This window comes from Lethenteron reissneri, chromosome 2 (assembly GCF_015708825.2).
Source record: "Lethenteron reissneri isolate LAM-NWPU_2019-01 chromosome 2, ASM1570882v1, whole genome shotgun sequence".
NCBI lineage: Eukaryota > Metazoa > Chordata > Hyperoartia > Petromyzontiformes > Petromyzontidae > Lethenteron > Lethenteron reissneri.
The window spans coordinates 3870164-3888155 of record NC_083780.1 but is presented as its reverse complement, the minus strand read 5'-3'; the positions used below and the strand labels follow the sequence as shown (position 1 = coordinate 3888155).

General features: G+C 57.2%; 2 protein-coding genes across 2 annotated transcripts; one reads left to right on the top strand and one right to left on the bottom strand.

The window, feature by feature from the left end:
• The first annotated feature begins 1941 nt into the window (after positions 1 to 1941).
• TMEM17 (transmembrane protein 17) lies at positions 1942 to 9257 on the top strand. The gene is made up of 4 exons (XM_061552127.1): positions 1942 to 2115; positions 3577 to 3680; positions 4640 to 4753; positions 8821 to 9257. Exons 1-4 carry the CDS (start codon positions 1998 to 2000, stop codon positions 9082 to 9084), a joined length of 600 nt encoding a protein of 199 aa, XP_061408111.1. The 5' UTR covers positions 1942 to 1997; the 3' UTR covers positions 9085 to 9257.
• Positions 9258 to 10487: 1230 nt separating this feature from the next.
• On the bottom strand, positions 10488 to 17888 carry SGPL1 (sphingosine-1-phosphate lyase 1). The gene is made up of 5 exons (XM_061550198.1): positions 17861 to 17888; positions 16795 to 17092; positions 15696 to 15842; positions 12761 to 12881; positions 10488 to 11838 (listed from the first exon to the last, which is right to left on the bottom strand). The coding sequence occupies exons 1-5, from the start codon at positions 17886 to 17888 to the stop codon at positions 11698 to 11700; spliced, it is 735 nt and encodes a 244-aa protein (XP_061406182.1). The 3' UTR covers positions 10488 to 11697.
• Positions 17889 to 17992: the final 104 nt, after the last annotated feature.

The following is a 17992-nucleotide window of genomic DNA, read 5'->3' as shown; positions in this document are numbered from 1 at the left end:
ATCGTCACGTAACCCACCATCACCACATACCCACCACCACCATCACATCCCCACCACCATCACCACATACCCACCACCATCACCACATCCCCACCACCATCACCATCACCACATACCCACCACCATCACCACATACCCATCATCACATATACCCACCACCGTAAACCCACCGTACCATCCTCCCCTTCACCATCACATATCACCATCGCACGCGTCTGATGTCACCATCGCCCCGAGCAGCTGCATGCGGCTGTGAGCGCTGTTGCGATGGCATCTCGCGCCTCGTGTTTCAATAAACTGTAACCACAAGCCCTGCTGTCGAGCTCAACTTCGTGGCGAGTTGTACGAGAGGGGGGGGGGGTGGTTCAAGTGTTTAACACACAGTACCGTACACAGCTTCTCAAAGGTCCCCCGTACAGCCTGAACCGACTGTTGAGGGACAAGTGCTGTGAGCAAGCACGTTGATGGAGCAGGTGGTGCACACACCACGGTCACCAACCACTCGTACAACCACAACCACCACCAACACAACCACCACAACCACCACCGTGGATATCACCACCACCACAACCACCAACACAACCACCACCAACACAACCACCAACACCACAACCACCACCACCGTGGACATCACCACCACCACAACCACCAACACCAAAACCACCACCACCACCGTGGACATCACCACAACCACCACCGTGGACATCACCACCATCACAACCACCAACACAACCAACACCACAACCACCATCACCACCACCACAACCACCAACACAACCACCACAACCACCACCACCGTGGACATCACCACCACCACAACCACCAACACAACCACCAACACCACAACCACCAACACCACCACCACCGTGAACATCACCACAACCACCAACACAACCACCACCACCACCACCACAATCACCACCAACACAACCACCACCGTGGACATCACCACCACCACAACCACCAACACAACCACCAACACAACCACCAACACCACCACCACCACCGTGGACATCACCACCACCACAACCACCAACACAACCACCACCACCAACACCACAACCACCAACACAACCACCACCACAGCCACCACCACCGTGGACATCACCACTGCCCGCCCTGGAATTCCAACCATCCGCTACCAAACTCCCCAACGACGACCATCGGCACCACGGCACAGAGACAAAGATCCCCCGCGTAGCCTTCAACACACCGGTGGGGCAAGTGCTGTTTGCACCTGTGAAGGCCGGCACGGCACGGGAGGGGGTGGGTGACCAGCACCACTCCCGGCCGCCTTTGTCTCCCTCGTGGCGATATTTTTTACACAAAGCACCGGGGGCTCATTTGAGGTTGAGTCGACCTAGGGGAGGCCCAGGACGACCGGTTCAGGTAAAGCAGGCATGTCCTAAGCACGGCCCGCGGGCAGATTTCATACGGCCCGCAGCTTCGGTCTTATAATGTGTTATTTATGGCTCGCTAGCTCTGTCAGCATAAATACATCATAAAACTCATGGAAATTTAAGGTATTCTATACAGTTTGTTCAATGTTATCTGACTGAATGAAAGGCAGAATTGCGTTTTTAGAGTTGTTCACGTCTGCCTGAGTGGCTCATATTTGGTTACATTGTCATTTGAAAAATAAAGGTAATTGTGACAATGATTTTTTTTATAACGGTGTGTATTTCCACGTAACTTTTGTGGTTAAAACAATGTCAGAAGGAACTATTGGCCCCCGGGCATCTTCACTTTATCAAATGTGGCCCTCTTTGCAAAAAGTTTGGACACCCCTGAGGTAAAGCTTTAAATCGGAGTTCAACGTACGACCGATCTCGTGGCAAACCGACAACGCGATAATAGCAATATCGCGATAATCGCCATATCGCGATAATCGCCCTATCGCGCCAGCGTTTGAGTATCGCGATAATCGCGGCCGCTCGAGGCCCCCTCGTCGCCACGGTGACGCCGCGCGTCGGCTCGGCGGCGCGGGGCATCCCGCCATGGCCGCGAATGCGGGAATCCCGTACTCGCCGTTACCAGGCCGGGTCCGGGAGCGCCTCACCTCGTTCAGCCACGCGGTGTTCAGCGGCAGGGAGATCGCATCGCCGGAGCGTGCCGGTAACCAGACGGCGTTCTCTCATTCCCTCGCCCGCCTCCTGCCTCACCCGCCTCGCCTAGATTTCCTACCGGGATGCCTTCGACTCCCTGGGCAGCGTCACTAGGCTGCAGGGGGGTGGGGGGGGGGGTCACGGTTGATGTCTCTTCCCCGTGGGATTTAATCCCCCGATCCGCTTTGCGCTGTCGGTGGGAGCAATGGGAGACGGGAAATTGCGGAGAGGTGCAGAGAGCGACGCGGCCCGGGGTGTGTGAGCTGCCCAGCTGCGAGCCCACACTCCCGTCCCAACCCCCTGCGGCCTACTGGCGATGCCCGCTCAGGCGCGCCGGGCTCGGGCTGGATACTGGGCGAGGACCCTGTGTGGCGCGTGGAGAGTTACCGTCATTCGTAATACAGGGTTTTGGGTCAGATCGCGTTATTTATAAATGTGTCGTAACCCTCCACCACCCGACACGGCCAAACAGTAAAAAAAAAAGTGTCACGTTTTTCAAAGGACAAAATAATTCACTTATGTAGCCCACCGGTGCGTTGGAGAAAGATTCAACAGCATGTTTTACTGTTTGGCCGTGTCGGGTGGTGGAGGGTTACGACACATTTATAAATAACGCGATCTGACCCAAACACCTATATTATGAATAATATTGGTCGCGAAAGCCTACGTGTTAAAGTTACCGTCATTTTAGGATTATAAGGGCAGTGCATCTCATAACGGTGGCGTAGATGTAGTGGTGGTGCGTGGGTGATGGTGTTGTTAGTGGTGGACAGTTGATGGCTGTGGCTGAAGTGATGATTATGGTGGTGGTGGTGATGTCAGGTCCGCTCAGAGGTTCACGGAGAATGCCCCGTGGGGCGCTCAATTCTCACATCCGCAGATCATTGTGGGGGGCCCCAGTAGCGTCACTTGCGTGGGGGCAGGGGGTGCCTTGACCCCCTGGTGGCGCCTTGACCCCCTGGTGGCGAAAGCTGCGGCCCCATTGACAAGCACGTATTTAAAACGCGGTTCAAATTCATAAAAAATATATTTCACGTAGACATTGATTTCATCCCATACGCGTCAATTATATTGCACAGAGGTACAACTACGGAGCTGGAGGGGCTGCATTTTGCGAAGACGGAGCGCGCCTAAAGCGTTACACGTTCTGGACCGCGAGCGTAACAATGATGCGGTCAGTCAAGAGGAGCCGCGATGTATAATAGCCTCAAGGTGCGACCTTGCGAGATAAATCACAATACTGTACAGCATTGAGGCCCCACCTGATACACTAATGTCGTTACTTCGCTACAGCGGGGCTTTGTGAGGCACTGGACAACTTGCCGCAGTTCATGATTTAAGACCAGATTCAGACAACATGTGTTTCTCATGTCCCAGCGCTCAAATTATCACCGAATATTGTGACTGAGTAGCCACATTCCTTAGCTCGAGCTCTACGTGATGTGGTGTGTGCCGTGCCGCCCTTGCCCAGGCACGGTGGTCGTGAGCAGCCTGCCCCTGCAGATGTCGCTCTACCTCAACGCGTTCTATTACCCGTGTTGGGTGACCTCGGAGGCCGTGATGCTGGCTACCAAGGTGATGGCATCACAGACACCGACACCGTCCAGCACCCGACACAATCGCAGCCATCAAATTCACAACCGACACCGTCATAGGCATGGCACGATCATCGCCACACACATTGGCACTCATTGGCAACAGATTCAACGCGCACATGCGTCTGCGCAGCATTGCATATCAGAGGTCGCAACCGGGTACCCGATACCCATACCCTACCTGATACCCGGGTACGGGTACCCGTTTGCGACCCTGATGTGGCCGGGTACGGGTACGGGTAGGCCGTGAGTCACTGGTGAGTAACCAGTTGTCACTCATTTCCCAACGTCTTGTCTCTTCTCACAATTCAAGTTCCTAGAATCAACCCACCCGCGCCTGCAACATGGCTTCATCCCAGAGGTCGCAATCAGGTACGGGTACGGCCGGGTACGGGTACCCGTTTGCGACCCTGGTGCGGCCGGGTACGGGTAAGGAATCAAAACCCGTTTGCGACCTCTGTTGCATATGCAACGGCTCTAGCTCGGCCTTATCCAGACCACCAGCTCAACGGAACTGGAAGCGTGGTAATGTCGTTCCGAACCGCCGACTCACGAGATGAGAACACGTGGCCATCTCAACAACAGGCAGCAGTGCATCGGACAATTGTTGATAGGTTTAACGTAATTATGACTCATCAGTACAGTCACCAATGTTTGCAACTTGTTCAGTTCTCTCGAGCTGGTGGTCTGCATCTAGGCCGAGAGCGTTTGTCGATGTGATGCGCCACATCTTCGTGCGGTTAAATCGGTTTGTTCCAGCCTGCGATACTTCTTCCGCTGCGATTGGTTTGGACTATCAGCGATGCCTCCCACGACGGGGAATTATTACCACAATGAACAACGTAATGACCATTAGCGGTGCTCGCTAACTGCACTCGCCCCAACAGCCAGCTAAGGCTACACACGGGGGAACCTTTGTGTGTGTGTGTGTGTGTACAGTACCCCTACATGGCCACGCACTACTGTGTGGTGCTCACCACGGTGCTTGTCTTCATGGCCGTCATCGAGATGAGCCGCCTCTACCTGGGCTACGCCGGCAACCTGGGCGAGAAGGTACCCGCTGCTCCTCCCTGCCGCTACCTGCTTCCAATTCCTCCCCGCTTCCTCCTGTTTCACCCAGCTACTTCTCCCAGCTGCTGCTGCTGCTTCCTCCTGCTCCTCCCAGCCACTTCTCCCTGCTGCTGCTGCCGCTTCCTCCTGCTCCTCCCAGCCACTTCTCCCTGCTACTGCTGCCGCTTCCTCCTGCTCCTCCCAGCCACTTCTCCCTGCTGCTGCTGCTGCTTCCTCCTGCTCCTCCCAGCCACTTCTCCCTGCTGCTGCTGCTGCTTCCTCCTGCTCCTCCCAGTCACTTCTCCCTGCTGCTGCTGCTGCTTCCTCCTGCTCCTCCCAGCCACTTCTCCCTGCTGCTGCTGCCGCTTCCTCCTGCTCCTCCCAGCCACTTCTCCCTGCTGCTGCTGCTTCCTCCTGCTCCTCCCAGTCACTTCTCCCTGCTGCTGCTGCTGCTTCCTCCTGCTCCTCCCAGCCACTTCTCCCTGCTGCTGCTGCTGCTTCCTCCTGCTAATCCCAGCCACTTCTCCCTGCTGCTGCTGCCGCTTCCTCCTGCTCCTCCCAGCCACTTCTCCCTGCTGCTGCTGCTGCTTCCTCCTGCTCCTCCCAGCCACTTCTCCCTGCTGCTGCTGCTTCCTCCTGCTCCTCCCAGCCACTTCTCCCAGCTGCTGCTGCTGCTTCCTCCTGCTCCTCCCAGCCACTTCTCCCAGCTGCTGCTGCCGCTTCCTCCTGCTCCTCCCAGCCACTTCTCCCTGCTGCTGCTGCCGCTTCCTCCTGCTCCTCCCAGCCACTTCTCCCTGCTGCTGCCGCTTCCTCCTGCTCCTCCCAGCCACTTCTCCCAGCTGCTGCTGCCGCTTCCTCCTGCTCCTCCCAGCCACTTCTCCCTGCTGCTGCTGCCGCTTCCTCCTGCTCCTCCCAGCCACTTCTCCCTGCTGCTGCTGCTTCCTCCTGCTCCTCCCAGCCACTTCTCCCAGCTGCTGCTGCCGCTTCCTCCTGCTCCTCCCAGCCACTTCTCCCTGCTGCTGCTGCCGCTTCCTCCTGCTCCTCCCAGCCACTTCTCCCAGCTGCTGCTGCCGCTTCCTCCTGCTCCTCCCAGCCACTTCTCCCTGCTGCTGCTGCCGCTTCCTCCTGCTCCTCCCAGCCACTTCTCCCTGCTGCTGCTGCCGCTTCCTCCTGCTCCTCCCAGCCACTTCTCCCTGCTGCTGCTGCCGCTTCCTCCTGCTCCTCCCAGCCACTTCTCCCAGCTGCTGCTGCCGCTTCCTCCTGCTCCTCCCAGCCACTTCTCCCAGCTGCTGCTGCCGCTTCCTCCTGCTCCTCCCAGCCACTTCTCCCAGCTGCTGCTGCCGCTTCCTTCTGCTCCTCCCAGCCACTTCTCCCTGCTGCTGCTGCCGCTTCCTCCTGCTCCTCCCAGCCACTTCTCCCAGCTGCTGCTGCCGCTTCCTCCTGCTCCTCCCAGCTACTTCTCCCAGCTGCTGCTGCCACTTCCTCCTGCTCCTCCCAGCCACTTCTCCCTGCTGCTGCTGCTTCCTTCTGCTCCTCCCAGCCACTTCTCCCTGCTGCTGCTGCTGCTTCCTTCTGCTCCTCCCAGCCACTTCTCCCTGCTGCTGCTGCTTCCTCCTGCTCCTCCCAGCCACTTCTCCCTGCTGCTGCTGCTTCCTCCTGCTCCTCCCAGCCACTTCTCCCTGCTGCTGCTGCCGCTTCCTCCTGCTCCTCCCAGCCACTTCTCCCTGCTGCTGCTGCTTCCTCCTGCTCCTCCCAGCCACTTCTCCCTGCTGCTGCTGCTGCTTCCTCCTGCTCCTCCCAGCCACTTCTCCCTGCTGCTGCTGCCGCTTCCTCCTGCTCCTCCCAGCCACTTCTCCCTGCTGCTGCTGCTTCCTTCTGCTCCTCCCAGCCACTTCTCCCTGCTGCTGCTGCTGCTTCCTCCTGCTCCTCCCAGCCACTTCTCCCTGCTGCTGCTGCTGCTTCCTTCTGCTCCTCCCAGCCACTTCTCCCTGCTGCTGCTGCTGCTTCCTTCTGCTCCTCCCAGCCACTTCTCCCTGCTGCTGCTGCTGCTTCCTCCTGCTCCTCCCAGTCACTTCTCCCTGCTGCTGCTGCTGCTTCCTTCTGCTCCTCCCAGTCACTTCTCCCTGCTGCTGCTGCTGCTTCCTCCTGCTCCTCTCAGCCACTTCTCCCTGCTGCTGCTGCTGCTTCCTCCTGCTTCTCCCAGTCACTTCTCCCTGCTGCTGCTGCTGCTTCCTCCTGCTCCTCCCAGCCACTTCTCCCTGCTGCTGCTGCTGCTTCCTCCTGCTTCTCCCAGCCACTTCTCCCTGCTGCTGCTGCCGCTTCCTCCTGCTCCTCCCAGTCACTTCTCCCTGCTGCTGCTGCCGCTTCCTCCTGCTCCTCCCAGCCACTTCTCCCTGCTGCTGCTGCCGCTTCCTCCTGCTCCTCCCAGTCACTTCTCCCTGCTGCTGCTGCCGCTTCCTCCTGCTCCTCCCAGCCACTTCTCCCTGCTGCTGCTGCCGCTTCCTCCTGCTCCTCCCAGCCACTTCTCCCAGCTGCTGCTGCTGCTGCTGCTTCCTCCTGCTCCTCCCAGCCACTTCTCCCTGCTGCTGCTGCTGCTTCCCCCTGCTCCTCCCAGTCACTTCTCCCTGCTGCTGCTGCTGCTTCCTCCTGCTCCTCCCAGCTACTTCTCCCTGCTGCTGCTGCCGCTTCCTCCTGCTCCTCCCAGCCACTTCTCCCTGCTGCTGCTGCTTCCTTCTGCTCCTCCCAGCCACTTCTCCCTGCTGCTGCTGCCGCTTCCTCCTGCTCCTCCCAGCCACTTCTCCCTGCTGCTGCTGCTGCTTCCTCCTGCTCCTCCCAGCTACTTCTCCCTGCTGCTGCTGCCGCTTCCTCCTGCTCCTCCCAGCCACTTCTCCCTGCTGCTGCTGCTGCTTCCTCCTGGTCCTCCCAGCTACTTCTCCCAGCTGCTGCTGCCGCTTCCTCCTGCTCCTCCCAGCCACTTCTCCCTGCTGCTGCTGCTTCCTTCTGCTCCTCCCAGCCACTTCTCCCTGCTGCTGCTGCTGCTTCCTCCTGCTCCTCCCAGCCACTTCTCCCTGCTGCTGCCGCTTCCTCCTGCTCCTCCCAGCCACTTCTCCCTGCTGCTGCTGCTGCTTCCTCCTGCTCCTCCCAGCTACTTCTCCCTGCTGCTGCTGCTGCTTCCTCCTGCTCCTCCCAGCCACTTCTCCCTGCTGCTGCTGCCGCTTCCTCCTGCTCCTCCCAGCCACTTCTCCCTGCTGCTGCTGCCGCTTCCTCCTGCTCCTCCCAGTCACTTCTCCCAGCTGCTGCTGCTTCCTTCTGCTTCCCTCTGCATACTCCTATTTCCTCATGCTTCGCCCTGCTTCTCGTTCTGAGAAGTGCTGGCATAGCGTCGCAGTCACACACCAGCACATTCCTGCACCGCTTGAGAGTGTTGCATGAGAGTGTGGTGTGAGGTGTGCGAGGTACTCACCCCGTGGGGTGGTGTTGGTGTGTGCTGTGTGTGTGTGTCTCGGAAGCTCACCATGTGGTGTGCTGAGTGGTGAGGTGCTCACCCCGTGGTGTGGTGTACTGTGTGTGTAGGTGCTCACCCCGTGGTGTGGTGTGCTGTGAGTGAGCGGTGAGGTGCTCACCCCGTGGTGGTGTGTACTGTGTGTGTAGGTGCTCACCCCGTGGTGTGGTGTGCTGTGAGTGAGTGGTGAGGTGCTCACCCCGTGGTGTGGTGTACTGTGTGTGTAGGTGCTCACCCCGTGGTGTGGTGTGCTGTGAGTGAGTGGTGAGGTGCTCATCCCGTGGTGGTGTGTACTGTGTGTGTAGGTGCTCACCCCGTGGTGTGGGGTGGTGTGCTGTGTGTGTAGGTGCTCACCCCGTGGTGTGATGTGCTGTGAGTGGTGTGATGTGCTGTGAGTGGTGAGGTGCTCACCACGTGGTGTGATGTGCTGTGAGTGGTGAGGTGCTCCCCCGTGGGGTGGTGTGCTGTGAGTGGTGTCCTGTGTGTGAGTGGTGAGGTGCTCACCCCGTGGTGTGGTGTGCTGTGTGTGTAGGTGCTCACCCCGTGGTGTGGTGTGCTGTGTGTGTAGGTGCCCGAGCTGGCTGGCTTCTGGCTGCTGTCCCTGCTGCTGCAGACGCCGCTGCTGCTGCTGCAGCTGCTGCTGCTGCTGGGCGACAGGGACAGGGTGCCACCTCTGCACGGGGCTCAGGTCGGGGTGCTGTCCGTGCTCGCTGTGCTGCTGGCCACGCAACTGGCGCTCGCCTTCACCACGCTGCGCCGCATGACGGCGCGCAGGGCCACGCACTTCCACGTGGCTGCGACGCCGCAACTCCTCCACGAGCACCACGCGTAGCGAGCAGCGTAGCACCGCACGGCATGCTCCACGCGTGGCACGTCACACACATCACGAGCACCCCCCCCCCCGTGCCCATCATGAGCTCCCCCCATGCCCCATGGAAAGTTATTTTTATGATAAGAGTTGTTGGGTTTTTTGTAATAAAGATCAGTCACTTGAGCGTAAACGTTCTGCGGCTTTCTGAGGTCTCTTCTTGGGGACAGCAGGCAAGAATACACCACATACACCACACCACACCCTACCCATGCCATACACACACCATACACAACACATATATCAACCGCCATCCGGCACTAAGCGACGGTGATGTCACCACAGCGCTTGTGCCGGGTTAGGTGCACCGAGGTTACGTGAGGTGTCAAAGGCTCGCTAGCAGCTCACAGGACAGACCCAGGTGCCATGGGTTGACCGAGATGAATGGCAGATGCACCATCTGTCCATGAGCATCCTTCACGAGCCTCCTCCACTTGCCGATGACCGCTACCAGTCATCGGCAAGTCCACTCAGCCCCACATGCTTCTGTACCACATCAGCCCATCTCTTCTCTAGCCCATTCATTCTGTGTCCGTTTAGCCCCCTCTATCCGGCCAAAAGAAAGCTGTTTGGGCATGCGATGCCTGGACATGCGATGCCTGGACATGCGGGCTACATGACCCAGCCAACGCAGTCTCGCCTGCTGGAGCAGCTCCGTGATGGGACTGTGCCCAGATCTTTCAAGGATTTGCAAGCACCTCACACAATCCAGTCTGGTTCAAACCAGGATGGATCATTGGTAGGCTAGCCTGAATCATCAGGCTGTCCGCCTGATGATGCTCGTTGTAATTACTGGCAAAACGTCGTACTCCAAATGGAAATTTAGATTTGCTCTCCAAAACACCGGTGGTGCTGTATTAGTAACGATTTGGCACGTTCTGTTTACGTGACAAACTTTACTTATTGGCTGTGTCGGGTGGTGGCGGGTTTAACGACACATTTATATTTACGGGATGTAACCTAAAAAACCTGGATTATGGATAAATGTTTCAAAGTGGTGCAGGTATTCTATCAGAGGAATCCATGTTTCACAAAGGGAGGGAGGGCATTACTGGCTGAAAATACCCGAAACTTCGTGTGGAGCAACAGGCCAGGAAGCTTCCATACAGCGTTATGCATCTTTTTGTGTTTACTTTGTGGTCCTTCCCCCGCACCTGCGATTAGCATGGTTGGCTACGTATGTTTTGAAAGAACCTTCAACAAACATACATACAGCTGACGAAGAGGTAATGCCGCCCGACTGATTCGGAGTGAGACCTCTGCTGCCAAACCCAGGTATGGATACTTCTCCACTTTCTCCGACTCACGCCCATCGTACCACACACACAGAGAGGCACACGTGGACACACGGACACGCCACGCTCCTGTGCATTGAGAAACGAGCTGTAATTACAAAACACAAAATCAAGCCTTGTGGTTCCATCGTGACATAAACGTTAAAATAAGTACTAGGGGCTAAGGGGGTCAGACAGGGGTTGAATAGGGATGGGGGTTTAATGGTCATTGAGATAGGGGTTTACCGGTCAGGGTTCGGGGTCACGGATTAGGGGTCATGGATAAAGAGGAGAGGGGTTTAGGAATAAAGATCAGCGGGTCGGGGTCGGGGTCGCGAGGGTTTTCATTCAAGCAGCAGAGCAGGGGGGCAGCAGCGCAGGGGGTTAATCGTTTAAAGGTCAAATGTCACAGCGACACGTACCATGAAAAGGGGGGGGGGGGGTTCCTGCCCTCCCAAATGGCCCCCACACTGACGCCAAGACCAATTCACCTGATCAGTGGTTCCATTCCCACATACAAAGTGGTTACAGTGGCCCCCACCTTCGCCCACAGCCCCCCACATTCACCCACAGCCCCCCACATTCACCCGCAGTCAAGTAGGGGTGAGTCAAGTTTCCTCTCGTGTCCCGCGTTGTGTCCCGCGTTGAGAGTTTCATGTTGCGTGCCCCATGTCGTGCGCCGTATGTTGTGCGTTTAATGCTGTGCGTCAACGGGTGTGTCACTGATTGTCACTGTGTCAATGAAATGTATCACTGTGTCAATGAGTGTATCACCGAGTCCCTGTGTGGGTCACTGTCACTGGGTGTGCCATTGAGTGTCGGTGTCACTGGGTGTGTCACTGGGTGTGTCACTGGGTGTGTCATTGCTGGGTGTGTCACTGGGTGTGTCACTGGGTGTGTCACTGTCACTGGGTGTGTCACTGGGTGTGTCACTGTCACTGGGTGTGTCACTGAGAGTGTCACTGGGTGTGTCACTGAGTGTGTCACTGAGTGTCACTGGGTGTGTCACTGGGTGTGTCACTGAGTGTGTCACTGGTTGTGTCACTGAGTGTGTCACTGGGCATGTCACTGGGTGTGTCACTGGGTGTGTCACTGAGTGTGTCACTGGGTGTGTCACTGGGTGTGTCACTGAGTGTGTCACTGGGTGTGTCACTGGGTGTGTCACTGGTCGTATCACTGGTCGTGTCACTGGGTGTGTCACTGGGTGTGTCACTGAGTGTGTCACTGTGTGTCACTGGTCGTGTCACTGGGTGTGTCACTGGGTGTGTCACTGGGTGTGTCACTGAGTGTGTCACTGGGTGTGTCACTGAGTGCCGGGAGAGTTGTGGAGACGCTGGGAAGGCTCGGGCAGGCGGGTGGAGAACATGCAGTCGAGGAAGCCGTGCGTGATCTCGGTGATGAGCGAGCGGTCCGGGATCGACTGGGCCATCCCGTAGATCGCTCCCTGGGCACAGAGACAAAGATCCCCCGCGTAGCCATTAACACACTGGTGGGGCAAGTGCTGTTAGCGAGGAGCACCTATGAAGGCCAGAACGGCACACGAGGGGGTGGGTAACCAGCACCACGCCCGGCCGCCTTTGTCGCCCGAGCGTTAATGTTTACACACTGCACCAGGTACTCATTTGAGGCTGAGTCGACCTAGGAGAGGCCCAAGACCGGTTCAGGTAATCGTCACTGGTGTTGGCCATGAGCGGGAATAAAACTTGGGTTGCCGGGTTCGTAGAGCAGTGCACTAACCGCTGGTGGTGGTGTGTGTGTTGTGGTAGAGCTGGTGATGGTGGTGATGCCAGTGTGAGTGACGGTGATGCTGGAGGTAATGGTGGTGGTGGTAGCGATGGTGGCGGTGGTGGTGGCAGTGGTGGTAGCGATAGCAGTGGTCGTAGTGATGGTGGTGCTGGTGGTAGTAATGATGATGATGGTGGTAGTAATGGTGGTACTAATGATGGTAGTAATGGTGGTGGTGCTGGTGGCAATAGTGATGGTGCTGGTGGTGGCAGTAGTGATGGTGGTGCTGGTGGTAGTAATGATGATGATGGTGGTAGTAATGGTGGTACTAATGATGGTAGTAATGGTGGTGGTGCTGGTGGCAATAGTGATGGTGCTGGTGGTGGCAGTAGTGATGGTGGTGCTGGTGGTAGTAATGATGATGATGGTGGTAGTAATGGTGGTACTAATGATGGTAGTAATGGTGGTGGTGCTGGTGGTAGTAGTGATGGTGCTGGTGGTGGCAGTAGTGATGGTGGTGCTGGTGGTAGTAATGATGATGATGGTGGTAGTAATGGTGGTACTAATGATGGTAGTAATGGTTGTGGTGCTGGTGGCAGTAGTGCTGGTGGTGCTGCTGGTGGCGGTAGTGGAGGACGCACCTTGCCCGTGGTCTTGGCGGTCGGGGTGAGCATGATCTCGGCCACGCAGCTCGTGATGTCATCCAGCAGCTTCTCAGCAACGCCGGGGCGCGTGTGCAGCAGCGTCACCGCGATGTGGATGCTGCGGGAAACAACTCAGCATTGTCCGTACGTACGTACGTCCGCCTGTCCGTCAACCATCTGTCCGTCTGTTCGTCACTTCATCCGTCTGTTGGTCTGTCCATCTGTCCATCAGTCCATTTGCCCATCCATCTATCCGTCCATAACTTTGCCTGTCTATCCATCTGCAGTGACATCGCGGATGTCACTGCACGATGCCGGCCCGAGAGGGGCACGGCATGCGATGGATTGTCATCGCGGACACCCCGTAGGTGGGTGTAGTACCAGCCCTAGAGGCGGCGCGGTGAGCGCTGGGATAGCGCTCAGTGGCACCACGCGTGGCGTGCAGTGTCGACTCCTACCGAAGGGAGTGAGAGTGTGTCAGCCAGGGGTAGAGGTCAGAGGTCACAATCGGGTACCCGATACCCGTACCCTACCCGATACCCGGCTACCCATACCCAGCCGGGTACGGATACAGGTACCCATTTGCGACCCTGGTGCGGCCGGGTACGGGTACGGGTAGGCCGTGAGTCACTGGTGAGTAACCGTTTGTCACTCATTTCCCAACGTCTTGTCTCTTCTCACAATTCAAGTTCCTAGAATCAACCCACCCGCGCCTGCAACATGGCTTCATCCCAGAGGTCGCAATCGGGTACCCGTACCCTACCCGATACCCGGCTACCCGTACCCTACCCGTACCCTTACCGGGTACGGGTACGGGTACGGGTACCCGTTTGCGACCCTGGTGCGGCCGGGTACGAGTACGGGTAAGGAATCAAAACCGTTTGCGACCTCTGGTAGAGGTTACCTTGGACCATGGCACTCTGGTTGACCTTGGAAGTCACGTGACAAACAAGATCTACCCAGAGGCCCCATGTGGGGGCTAGGGGTTGCTCACGTGACTGGGTAAGATCCGACGAGAAAGGTCGAGAGAGAGAGAGCGCTTGCTCTCTCCACGGTGGGCGTAGCAGCCAAGGGCGGGACCGGCCACGGCCTGGGAGCAGATCAGTGGGGTCCCCACAGGGACCGGGGCTCAGCGTTGCTACCGTCGCCTGAAGATCTACGATCTACGTTCTACCTCGTCCAACAAGAAGTCACCAACACGAGGACCCAAACCTGGGTCTCGTCCGTGATAGCTAAACTCTGCCCGTGTATTAGCGTAGTTAGCCTGGTGGTCCACCACCACCGTAGGTTGTCTGGTGGAAGGGCAGTAACCCTTCTGTGTTGTGTGCCAGTGGATAATAAGTACGTGTTGCCTCCAAAGAGAAAGTCTGCGACTCGGTTGAATCCACTACACATCCGTCTGCCCATCCGCCTGTCCGTCTGTCACTCAGTCCCTCCGTCCATCCATCTGTCCGTCCGTGTGTAATGTGGTCACAGCAACATGTATGTATCTTCAACGTTGTATGTTAAACTTCTTTTGGATCATATGTAGCCAACCGTGCCATTTGAAGAAGGGTGTGAGTATACGTGTGTGTACAGGCTGCGTGTGTACAGGCTGCGTGTGTGTACAGGCTGCGTGTGTGTGTACAGGCTGTGTGTGTGTACAGGCTGCGTGTGTGTACAGGTTGCGTGTGTGTGTACAGGCTGCGTGTGTGTGTACAGGCTGCGTGTGTGTGTACAGGCTGTGTGTGTGTACAGGCTGCGTGTGTGTACAGGCTGCGTGTGTGTGTACAGGCTGCGTGTGTGTGTACAGGCTGCGTGTGTGTGTACAGGCTGCGTGTGTGTGTACAGGCTGCGTGTGTGTGTACAGGCTGCGTGTGTACAGGCTGCGTGTGTGTACAGGCTGCGTGTGTGTGTACAGGCTGTGTGTGTGTGTACAGGCTGTGTGTGTGTACAGGCTGCGTGTGTGTACAGGCTGCGTGTGTGTGTACAGGCTGCGTGTGTGTGTACAGGCTGCGTGTGTGTGTACAGGCTGTGTGTGTGTGTACAGGCTGCGTGTGTACAGGCTGCGTGTGTGTGTACAGGCTGCGTGTGTGTGTACAGGCTGTGTGTGTGTGTACAGGCTGCGTGTGTACAGGCTGCGTGTGTGTGTACAGGCTGCGTGTGTGTGTACAGGCTGTGTGTGTGTGTACAGGCTGCGTGTGTGTACAGGCTGTGTGTGTGTGTACAGGCTGTGTGTGTGTGTACAGGCTGCGTGTGTGTGTACAGGCTGCGTGTGTGTGTACAGGCTGCGTGTGTGTGTACAGGCTGCGTGTGTGTGTACAGGCTGCGTGTGTGTGTACAGGCTGCGTGTGTGTGTACAGGCTGCGTGTGTGTGTACAGGCTGCGTGTGTGTGTACAGGCTGTGTGTGTGTGTACAGGCTGCGTGTGTGTGTACAGGCTGTGTGTGTGTGTGTACAGGCTGCGTGTGTGTGTACAGGCTGTGTGTGTGTGTGTACAGGCTGCGTGTGTGTGTACAGGCTGCGTGTGTGTGTACAGGCTGCGTGTGTGTGTACAGGCTGCGTGTGTGTGTACAGGCTGTGTGTGTGTGTGTGTACAGGCTGCGTGTATGTGTACTTGGAGGGGAACTCCAGGGTGCTGTGTGTGTGCGCAAGTGTGCATACGTGCTGTGTGTGTGTACCTGCAGGGTGCTGTGTGTGTGTGTGTACCTGCTGCATGTGTGTGTACCTGGAGTGGAACTGCAGGGTGCTGTGTGTGTGTGTGTTCGAGTCTGTGTGTGTGTGTACCTGGAGTGGAACTGCAGGGTGCTGTGTGTGCGTGTTCGAATCTGTGTGTGTGTACCTGGAGTGGAACTGCAGGGTGCTGTGTGTGTGTGTTGGAGTCTGTGTGTGTGTACCTGGAGGAGAACTGCAGGGTGCTGGGTGTGTGTGTGTTCGAGTCTGTGTGTGTGTACCTGGAGGGGAACTGCAGAGTGTTGAGGTGCCATCCTCGCACCATCAGCGCGTCCGACAGGCGGAAGATGTCAAAGTCACGCGAGCCGACAGCCACGACGGAGACGAGTGGCTCCCCGAACACGTAGAGCCCAGGCACCGTGCGCAGGCTGCACAAAGACAAAGGTCCCCCGCGTAGCCTCTCACACACTGTTGGGGCAAGTGCTGTCTTGGCGATTAGCAGCGCCGATGAAGGCCGGCATTGGCGCACAGAACCATGGCCGGCCGCCTTTGTCTTCCAATGTTTACAATGCCCCACGTCCTGTAATCATTTAAGGCCGAGTCGACCTAGGGGAGATGCCCAGATCCAGTTCAGATATTTAGTCGTGGGCTCAAACTGAACTGAAATGGTGATAAGCGGTGGATGCTACCTCACTCACCGCTTGCCCAGCAGCTGAGCCTTGGTGACAGTAAGTGATGAGTGGTGAGTGATGAGTGGTGAGCGGTGAGTGGTGAGTGATGAGTGGTGAGTGATGAGTGGTGAGTGAGGAGTGGTGAGTGATGAGTGGTGAGTGGTAAGTGATGAGTGGTGAGTGATGAGTGGTGAGTGATGAGTGGTGAGTGATACAGCCCAGCTCGCTCACCACTTGCCCAGCAGCCTCGCCATAGTGACGGCGAGTGATGAGTGGTGAGTGGTAAGTGATGAGTGGTGAATGATGAGTGGTGAGTGATGAGTGGTGAGTGATACAGCCCAGCTCGCTCACCACTTGCCCAGCAGCCTCGCCATAGTGACGGCGAGTGGTGAATGATGAGTGGTGAGTGATGAGTGGTGAGTGATGAGTGGTGAGCGGTAGGTGATGAGCAGTGAGCGGTGAGTGGTGAGTGATGAGCGGTGAGTAATGAGTGGTGAGTGGTGAGCGGCGAGTGGTGAGTGGTAAATGGTGAGTGATTAGTGCCGAGTGGTGAGCGGTAGGTGATGAGGGGTGAGTGATGAGCGGTGAGCGGTGAGTAATGGGTGGTGAGCGGCGAGTGGTGAGCGGTAGGTGATGAGCGGTGAGTGGTGAGTAATGGGTGGTGAGCGGCGAGTGGTGAGCGGCGAGTGACGCAGCCCAGCTCGCTCACCGCTCGCCCAGCAGCCTCGCCGTGGTGACAATCTTGCGAGTCGCCTCCACGTATCCCGACCTCCCATGATGCACCATGGCGGCCCACGTAGCGGCCATGATGGCGCCGGGTCGCGACCCCGCGATGCTGGGCGACGCGTAGATCCCCCCCATCCAATCGGGGGCCACGAAATACTGGAAGTGTCGGATGACCGGGGACGAGTAGAGGACGACGGAGGAGCCCTTGGGAGCAAAGCCGTACTGCCACGCGACACAGACACGCGACACAGACACAGACCTCCCATGTCGACTGCTATAAACTATGCTTTATTTTACCACGTAAGCCCCCACTGAGCTATACAGCTTTCAATCATCAGAAGCAACCTGGCCACAAATGATAGCTCAACGAAGCGGCTTGTCGTCACGTGGAAATGTATCGCAGCCAAATACTCCGAACGCGTGATGTTCATTCTAAATGTGGAGGGGAAAACCCGAGGGCCCAGAGAAAAATCCAGGTGACCACGGGAAGAACATGCAAATATACAGCAGCAGGAGTCCTCCTGTATAGCAGGCGAGGTAGTTAACATCTCATAGCCACCGTGATGATGATGAGAGAGAGAGACACGCAAACTCCAAATATACAGCAGCAGGCGTCAGGGTCGGGATCGAACCCACGACCTCCTGTATACCAGGCGAGGTAGTTAACATCTCCTAGCCACCGTGATGATGATGAGAGAGAGACACGCAAACTCTAAATATACAGCAGCAGTCGTCAGGGTCGGGATCGAACCCACGATCTCCTTGTATACCAGGCGAGGTAGTTAACATCTCCTAGCCACCGTGATGATGATGAGAGAGAGACACACACAAACTCCAAATACACAGCAGCAGGCGTCAGGGTCGGGATCGAACCCACGACCTCCTGTATACCAGGAGAGGTAGTTAACATCTCCTAGCCACCGTGATGATGATGATGAGAGAGACGCATAGACTCCAAATACACAGCAGCAGGTGTCAGGGTCGGGATCGAACCCACGATCTCCTGTATACCTGGCGAGGTAGTTAACATCTCATAGCCACCGTGGCACCTTCGACGGGCCACTGGGAAAGATCCATCACCGATGTTGATGGCCACGAGCAGGAATTGAACTTGGGGGCGGGGGAGTGGAGGGTATCTGGGTTCGTAGCCGGGCTAACCACTGCGTCACCCCTCACTCCTC

Coding starts and splice junctions, on each gene's coding strand:
- TMEM17 (XM_061552127.1), top strand. CDS start 1,998: ATGGCCGCGAATGCGGGAATCCCGTACTCGCCGTTACCAGGCCGGGTC. Junction 2,116..3,576: donor CGCATCGCCGGAGCGTGCCG/GTAACCAGACGG, acceptor GCCCTTGCCCAG/GCACGGTGGTCGTGAGCAGC. Junction 3,681..4,639: donor CCGTGATGCTGGCTACCAAG/GTGATGGCATCA, acceptor GTGTGTGTACAG/TACCCCTACATGGCCACGCA.
- SGPL1 (XM_061550198.1), bottom strand. CDS start 17,888: ATGGATCTTTCCCAGTGGCCCGTCGAAG. Junction 12,882..15,695: donor ACTCTGCAGTTCCCCTCCAG/GTACACACACAC, acceptor TGTTTCCCGCAG/CATCCACATCGCGGTGACGC. Junction 11,839..12,760: donor CCGCCAAGACCACGGGCAAG/GTGCGTCCTCCA, acceptor CTCTGTGCCCAG/GGAGCGATCTACGGGATGGC.